Source organism: Populus euphratica, unplaced genomic scaffold (assembly GCF_000495115.2).
Source record: "Populus euphratica unplaced genomic scaffold, PopEup_1.0 scaffold6.1, whole genome shotgun sequence".
Lineage (NCBI taxonomy): Eukaryota > Viridiplantae > Streptophyta > Magnoliopsida > Malpighiales > Salicaceae > Populus > Populus euphratica.
Genome location: NW_011499849.1, coordinates 1124911 through 1133584, shown reverse-complemented (window position 1 = coordinate 1133584; position 8674 = coordinate 1124911). Strand labels below are relative to the sequence as shown.

Genomic DNA, 8674 nt, shown 5'->3' with positions numbered 1-8674 from the left:
CTATCGACCCTAACCTTAGTAGATCATGGTCGGATAGTTGTAGTCAGGGGCTTGGTAAGGAATGAAGAGCCATTTTGATGGAGAAGTCTTTGCTTTCTTATAATGACCTGGTCGAGTGAGTACGATACATCGGTGTAAAAGATTGAGTGGGACCTCTGAGGCTGGTCGCGGGGCAGCTGACCGAAGGGAAAGCGGGCAGGCAATTCCTGTTCCATGATTTCGCTTTTTCTCTGCTTTTTACGGTATCCCGCTCCACGAGCAGAGCGAATGAATTCTTAACCTTTTTTTATGACCCGAGTAAAAAGGAAAGGCACCAAAAGGCAAAACCCCAAAATGTAATGTAAGAAAAGGAAAAGAAGGCCATGCACTTGTAGTCGAACGCTTGAACTCTCTAGCCATTTCTGTTGGGAGACGACAAGCACTCTTTCTTTTTTCTATGTTCTTAATTCTTTAATTCCTTAAGTCACTTGCAAGCCCAGAGGTGGTCTCACATAAAATACAGTGTATACGTTTCTCTGTGTTTCCTGCCCCCCCAATCTCGGCAGCATTTTTAAGACGACCAAACCAAATCAAACTTAATAAAATAAGAACAGAAAATGCGATTATACATATCTTAATCAAGGATGAGTTCTGGTGGTTCTGATTTGGTTAGGTTCGTTGAATCAGTGCTGGGGGTGTCTTTTGGTGACTCGGTGTCTGACTCTGTGGTTGTGATAATTACAACGTCTTTTGCGGTTGTATTTGGATTGGTGGTGTTTATATCGAAGAGATCATCAGATCGGAGCAAAGTCGTGAAGCCGTTGGTGGTTCCTAAGTCACTGTCAGTTAAGGATGAAGAAGACGAGCCCGAGGCTCTGGCTGGGAAAACTAAGGTTACTATTTTTTACGGGACTCAGACCGGGACAGCAGGGGGTTTTGCTAAGGTAAATAAATGGGCCTCCAGGATAATCATAATTGAAAGTATTTGAAACTATAATAATCGCGTTTACTCTTAAAAAACAACCAAAAAAAAATGTCGATAATCAATCTCGTTGTTTTTTCTGCAATCCTACTCGCTGGTCTCACTTTTAGCTTCTTGTTTGAATGGCTGTGTTGAAGTCGATTTTTATTTCACTATGCTCCCTGCTGAAATGTTGTCCTGATATTTGCTTTAAACAGCAGTAAGTTAATTTTAGATGTGGATTAGAGAGTAGCTGTACTATTTTTGAGCTTATATTTGGTACTGAGCTTGATCTATTGGAATTGTTTGTAGTTTTTAATTGATTGATTTTGGTGATACGTTCACATTTGTGCTTACAGGTTTCTTACATCCTGGCTGTCTTGTGGTGCCAACTGTGGCATGTTCATAGTTTTAGCAAAGCTTCACTGTTTACTGTATGCAATAATGGTAGATAGACTGTTAAGTTATTGGCTGATGTTTGACATTTCAATCGGGACAATGGTGGAACAGCTGGTGCTTGTGCATGGCAGATCATGTGCTAGGTTCCTAGCAGAGATGGACCCCATGAGAAACTTCAGGGCTTAGCTCCATGAGATGCTGGAGCCTCACATCTCATCTACAGTGGTGGTTGCAAGAGATTGCCCAAATAGAATGCTACATTGCTACTCCTATTGTTCATGTTTTGTCATAGGGGAGTCCTGTCATGCGGCTCTTGCTAAGTTACTGTACTATATGATTTAACGCAGAGATGGACATACTTCTTTGTCTTTGTACGTATCTATTATTTGATCTGAAATATGCAACTCTCAAACTATAGGATCATTTGTATAGCCTCCTGTTGAAGATTCTGAAGCAATCAAGGCAGATTTAAATCTGATCTGAATCTGATTTATGGGAAATGAATATAGAAAGCGAGATTTTTCTTTCCCATAAATCATATCCAAATAATGACACCTATTTACATGTAGTTAATAGCCTTCCTAGCATAGATTTGTAGATGTTGTATATAATCAGGAATATATTCTGAAATAAGATTGAGAAGTAAGAATTCAATAATTCTCCACACCTCCTGCTTTAGCATTCTTTCTTTATTTTGATTTGGTTTATTTAATATGTTACTTTGCATTGCTGTACTTTTATTTATTGTAGTTTTCTACTCATTTCTGCTAATTGTCATAGGCTTTAGCTGAAGAGGTCAAAGCAAGATATGAGAAAGCAGCTGTTAAAGTTGTTGACCTGGTAAGTTGGATGGACTTTTTTTGCAAATGACATTGGCTGCAGCATCGCTTGAGAGAATTGGCTTTTTAAGAATTTTATAGCTTGTCTTCATGTTGTTTGTGGTTTGAATTAGGATGATTATGATGTGGAGGATGATCAATATGAAGAAAAATTGAAGAAAGAGACTTTGGCATTGTTCATGGTTGCCACGTAAGATAAATTTTATTGTTGATCATACATTTCTGTACGTTGATCATGTATTTGGATTTTTTGAAGACTCTGGCATTGGATTTTTTTTAGCCTGACATTGTATTTATGGAGATGGAGAGCCAACTGATAATTCTGCTAGATTTTATAAGTGGTTTACTGAGGTTGGTGACTTTATTACAATGCCAACGCTAGTTTAATGTCTTCAGCTTTGTTTTGCTAGAATTTCTAACTATATATATCCTGCAATGATGGTGTTCTGATTTCAGGGAAATGTAAGGGGAATCTGGCGTCAACAGCTTTCCTATGGCATTTTTGGCCTTGGTAACCGTCAATATGAACATTTTAATAAGGTAAAACCAGCAGGGCATGTTCTCTCTCCCTCCCTCCCTCTGCCTCTCTTGGAAACTTAATATTATAAAAGCAATATCTGACAACATGCTGCTGCTAAACAGATAGCAAAGGAGCTTGACGACCTGCTCTGCGAACAAGGTATGTTTCCATTTGTTGACTTAGTGTTATTGAGTCCATATGGTTCTCCCTGGTGTATGTGCTGCATTTGTTTTGAATCTTATTCATTGCGATGTGGCAGTATATCAAGTTTTCACATTTTTTTGGAGGATATATTAAAGGAAAAAAAATAACTAAATGTTGTGCCAATTCCACAGTTTGCAACTCAGGATGCCCAGGGTTGCAAGTTGTACATGACATTGCTTTCAGATTCTGTTCTCACGCTGGTTTTGGATATTGATGTAGTTGTATGTCCCATAGATAGGCATGCTTGTCTAACTTTGTGTCTTGCAATGGTTGGTGATTGGTATGATTTCATTATGTTCTTTTCTGTTTTTTTTACGTTATGTAATATTTCAAATACAGTGGAATTTTCCCATGTGATTGATATAGGAGGAAAGCGTCTTGTTCTTGTTGGTCTTGGTGATGATGATCAATGCATAGAAGATGATTTTTCTGCTTGGTATGCAACATGGTCATGTTTGAACATTTCATCCTGAATTTCAGTGAATTGACTGTCTTGCAGCAGTTGTCTTAACTGGGACTGGCCTTCTTTTTTGTCATTTTTGGATCGATGGAGTTTCCTGGGTGGAATTTACCCAATCGTGGTCTTTTTTGTTTTCTTTTTTAGGAAAGAATTATTGTGGCCTGAGTTAGACCAGTTGCTCAGAGATGAAGATGATGTGAACTCTCCATCTACTCCTTACGCAGCTGCTATACCTGAATATCGATCAGTGATTCATGATCCTTCAATTGCATCTGTCAAGGATAAATTCTCAAACTTGGCAAAAGGGAATGTTTCTTTTGATATTCACCAACCATGCCAGTAAGCAACTAGGTATAGTGCATGTGTTAGTCATCACTGATTTGTTACTGCTGAAATTGATGTTTTTTCTCTTTCTTGAAGAGTCAATGTTGCTGTCCAAAAAGAGCTTCACAAAGCTGAGTCTGATCGGTCTTGCTTACATCTGGAGTTTGACATAACAGGGACTGGCATTATGTAAGTTCATCACTATACCATTAATGAGTGTTTTATCTAATACTTTATATTCCTTTATATATTCCTTTTCTAACTTACCTTTGGTCCCAGACCTATTTCAACTTGACCCACCTAACCTTTGACACTAAAGCCGAATCCCAGAGGCTTATTATTCTTCTGTATACCTACAAAAATCCTGAATTTTTTTTGTTTGAAAAATTTTCTTGAAGCTTGGGACATTTGGAAATTAACCATGATATCTCTTTCAAATCTTTTCTTTGTTTGGGATGACTCTGTACTTCTTTGTGTTAGCCCCTCATTGCTTTATTTATCTGTTTCTGTATTGTAAAGCTGGTATTCCCAGGAAGTAGATATCCTCCAGGAGCTGTCTTCTTGGTTTGAGATCCGTGGTGTCACGAAGCTCTAGTATTGATTCTTTTCTTCTCTATGTACCTTTTCACTATATTTTCGGTGGGGTATTCATGTTGGTTTCTTACTGTGCTTTTTAATTCTGTAGAGTGCTCTTTTCTGCAGTTTTCTGGTGTGTAATGTTCATTTATTACCATATTGGTTCCTCTTTTCCTCGTTTTTTGTTTTTTTTCTTTTAAAAAAGCATTTTGTTTATTTGCATTAGGTCTAATACACTAGTGCTAATAACAGTCTCATCTCTGATTTCTTTCATCAGATATGAAACTGGAGACCATGTGGGGGTGTATGCTGAGAACAGTAATGAGATTGTTGAAGAAGCAGGGAAGTTGTTGGGTCAACCTTTAGATTTGTTGTTTTCTATTCATGCTGATAATGAGGATGGAACAGCTATTGGAAGCTCATTGCCTCCTCCTTTCCTAGGTCCATGCACCCTTCACCCTGCATTGGCATGCCATGTAGATCTCTTGAGCCCTCCTAAAAAGGTGATATTTTCACATGCTTGTTTGTTCAGGTTTATTTTCTGGTTCTTCTGTGTAATGATGTATTTTTTTATTCTTGGCTGTAAATTATGCTTTCAGGCTGCTTTGCTTGCTTTGGCTGCTCATGCCAGGGAACCTAGTGAGGCAGAGAGACTCAGGTTTTTATCATCACAGAAAGGAAAGGTCAGTAGGTGATCCATACTTTTGTTGATATTTGTTTGTTCTGTTTTGTTGATACATGTCATCTGTAAATTCTTGTTTGTCTAAAATGTTTTTTTTTTCCCCTTAAAAAACAAATCCAGGGTGAGTACTCGCAATGGGTTATGGCTAGTCAGAGAAGTCTTCTTGAGGTGATGGCCGAGTACCCATCTGCCAAACCTTCCCTTGGTATCTTTTTTGCTGCAGTGGCTCCTCGCCTACAGCCTCGTTACTATTCTATCTCATCCTCTCCTAGGTGATCTATTTCTTGAAATGTGATTGTATCTTCTTGATGGAATTATAAAAACATAGTTTCCTGATATGTATTCTGCAGATATGCTCCCAATAGAGTGCATGTGACAAGTGCTTTAGTATATGGTCCAAGTCCCACTGGTAGAATTCACAAAGGGGTGTGTTCAACTTGGATGAAGGTATTGATACAACCTCCAATATATTTCAAAGAACCACACTCTCTCACTTTCTGTACCACCCTTAATGTTTGAGATCATCTCGGCATCGTGCATCTCGGCTCGGCATCTTGGAGAATCTAACATCTGGCCGTGACCCCCTCCCCACACTCAAAACTATATATAAAGAAAACAGAATGCAGTTCCTCTAGAGAAAAGGCATGACTGTAGTTGGGCTCCCATTTTCATCAGAACATCAAATTTCAAGTTACCAGCCAATCCTTCAACTCCAATTATTATGGTGGGACCTGGTACTGGACTGGCACCTTTCAGAGGATTTCTACAGGTGTGGATGGATTTGCTTTCTGATGTGTGTGTGTGTGTTTTTTTTCTTTTCTTTTTGTGGTGTGAACAGAAGAAAATTAATTAGCTGATTCCTCCAGGAAAGAATGGCCCTGAAAGAGGATGGTACACAGCTTGGTCCAGCCCTGCTTTTCTTTGGATGCAGAAATCACCAAATGGTTTGGACCTTGACTATGCAAATTTCCTAATTTGACATTTATTGATGCCCAATGAATCTGTTCCCATTGATTTCCAGCTTCTATTGTTTGCAGGATTTCATATATGAGGATGAGCTCAATAATTTTGCTGCGCAAGGTGTGATATCCGAGTTATTAGTTGCATTCTCAAGGGAGGGGCCACAGAAGTAATATGTTCAACATAAGATGGTAGATAAAGTAAGTAATTGTATACTGCAAAATTAGTTGATTGTTGACGAGTTAAATGCTTTATACATATTAGATTAATTTCAAACCATTTGCAGGCAGCAGAGATATGGAGTATAATTTCTCAAGGGAGTTATCTTTATGTGTGTGATGATGCCAAGGGTATGGCAAGAGATGTTCATTGGACTTTGCGCGCTATTGTTCAAGAGCAGGTACTTGTTACTTGAGAATGTTCTTATTTTTGCCCTATTTTATCTCATGCTACTTCTCTTACAAAGCAAAGCACTAGGAAAATCATGCCCTTGCATGCAGTTTTACCCTTTCTCTGTTAAGTGGAAAGCACATAATAGGCAAGTGTTTCGTGTCTAGAACTTCTGTTGTCGATTCAACTTGGTCACTCTGTTTGAATTTACTGTGTTCTTCCCCAATGTTGCATGTGTTTATGTAGTATATACTGAGGAACATAGGGCATCTGAAATCCTTGTGCTTTTGTGTTTCAGGGAGGCTTGGACTCATCAAAAACCGAGTCTATGGTGAAGAAACTCCAAATAGAAGGCCGGTATCTAAGAGATGTCTGGTGATAACAACATTTTCACATTGAATCTGCCTTTGATTGCTCGTAACCTCACCAAGTACAGCATTGAATTTATTCATCTACTATTCCAGCTTCTTCTGGACTCTGGAGTCCCAGCAGGGTTGGATAAGGATGGGGGAGAATCTGGAAGTTGATTACCCTAGAAATTTAGACCCTGTTATTCTCTGGCCGTCCCTTTATCACATTTCATTTTCTACTATTTTGGTTTGAATAGGATCCTGTTAGTCTCTACTGTCTCCTAGATGAGAGATCCCCGGGCAGGGAGCATGTAGTTAGCTGTAAGATGTCAAAAGGGGCATAAAGAATGTTAGCGATGGTCGGTGCATGAACCATTGTGGTAAAGTAAAAAGGTTACAAGGTGGAAATAAAGCTGAACTTGCGATTCTGAAACTGAAAGCAGTCACAAATTTATTTATTTATTTGTTTGTGTGAATCATTGAGATATCTTTCAAACATTTTCTGATTGCCGAGCTAACCATCAATCTTGAATTAAAATGGAGCAACTGAGGCTGGCATTTTTTTTTTAGATTAACGTGGATGTCCGGGCTAACTTGCGCGCACCACGACTAATCTCACGGGTCCTGAAGTTAACGATCATGTAAGCCTTCAGTAGCCATCATATGAGCAACCAAGGACTCGAACCTGAGATTACAGAGGGAACAAATCCCTTGATCCCAAACTGAGGCTGGCATTTTGATCGGTAAGATTGGAGTCCTGGTTTGTATATATGTACATATTGGTGGTCCTGCTATTATGCAGATCGGGCTAAGCAATGCAAGCGTTTTTAAAGGGTAAAAAATAAATTGAGATCCATGTTATTAACTTAATAAGTTTAATAAACTTAATTAATTTAATAATATAATTAAAAAAATATTGACTGAATAAATTAAAAAAGTAATAATTAACTATAAAAAATAAATTATCAATATTATATTTTTTTTTAAATAATATCTGTCGAAGATTTGTTATTATTTTGTTGTGAACACCGCCTGTAATTAAAAAAATTCATTAAGATAATTTTAATATCAATATAAAAAAAGATAATTCTAATGTCAATATAAAAAGCTACACAATAATATTTAAATAAATTGCACGTGATATTATGAAATGAACATCTCATATTTATATTTAATCAATTAATTTAATTTTATCCAAAAATAATTTTTTTTGTAAAAAAGCTAAATTTAACAAAAATAATAATAAATAAAAAGGCTTGAAATAACCCGAATCATTTTGAAAATCAATAAAAATCCTATAGAAAGCAAATAAAAAAATAATTGAGATCGATCTTCAATTAAATAAATATTAAATGATAGAATTAAAAAATCATGAGTTAAAAAAACAAGCAAACCTGAACGAATATTCTAAATATATGTTAATCTGTCAAATTTACAACCTAATAAATATTAAACCTAAGCTCAATTAATAAGCTTAATTCTTAACTAATTTAATATTGAATGATGAAATTGAAAAAAAAAATATCAATTTAAAAAATTTATTAAAGTAAAAAAATAGTAATAAAAAGGACCAGGGATCAAATCTGAAAGGAAGAAAAAAATAAAGGATCAATTTTTTTAAATAACTTTAAAAATTATCTTGAATAAAGTAAATATCAATAAAAAAAACAAGGATCAAGACTGATAAATAAAAAAAATTTAAGCAGGATGAAATTAAAAAATAATTTCTAATATTATAAATTATTTATAATAAAATAAATAGTAATCAAAGAATATGAATCAATTTTAAAGGAAATAGAATGGAATGCCTGTTTTGAAATTTTAAATGATGAGAATTGAAAAAAACAAGAAAATAAAAATAAAAAAAGAATGAAAGTTTTATCAAACTTAAGGTTAATAAGTCACACATGCCACGTTAAAATGAAAGAATCATTGAAACAGTTTCAATATTATTGTAAAAGATGGTGTTTGGTCTTCAAAAAAATATTACGTGTGATTTGTATGCATTATCTATTTTTAAAAATTATATT

The 8674-nt window shown here is 36.0% G+C and overlaps 1 protein-coding gene across 1 annotated transcript; it reads left to right on the top strand.

Annotated features, from left to right (window-relative positions):
* The first annotated feature begins 304 nt into the window (after positions 1–304).
* LOC105120449 (NADPH--cytochrome P450 reductase-like) lies at positions 305–7083 on the top strand. The gene is given in 18 exon segments (XM_011018644.1): positions 305–923; positions 2120–2179; positions 2292–2368; positions 2472–2529; positions 2635–2718; positions 2821–2857; positions 3269–3338; positions 3507–3701; positions 3783–3875; positions 4540–4765; positions 4862–4945; positions 5065–5216; positions 5295–5391; positions 5564–5713; positions 5811–5888; positions 5982–6104; positions 6191–6304; positions 6593–7083. Coding segments are annotated over 18 exon segments (2079 nt in total). The 5' UTR covers positions 305–623; the 3' UTR covers positions 6674–7083.
* Positions 7084–8674: the final 1591 nt, after the last annotated feature.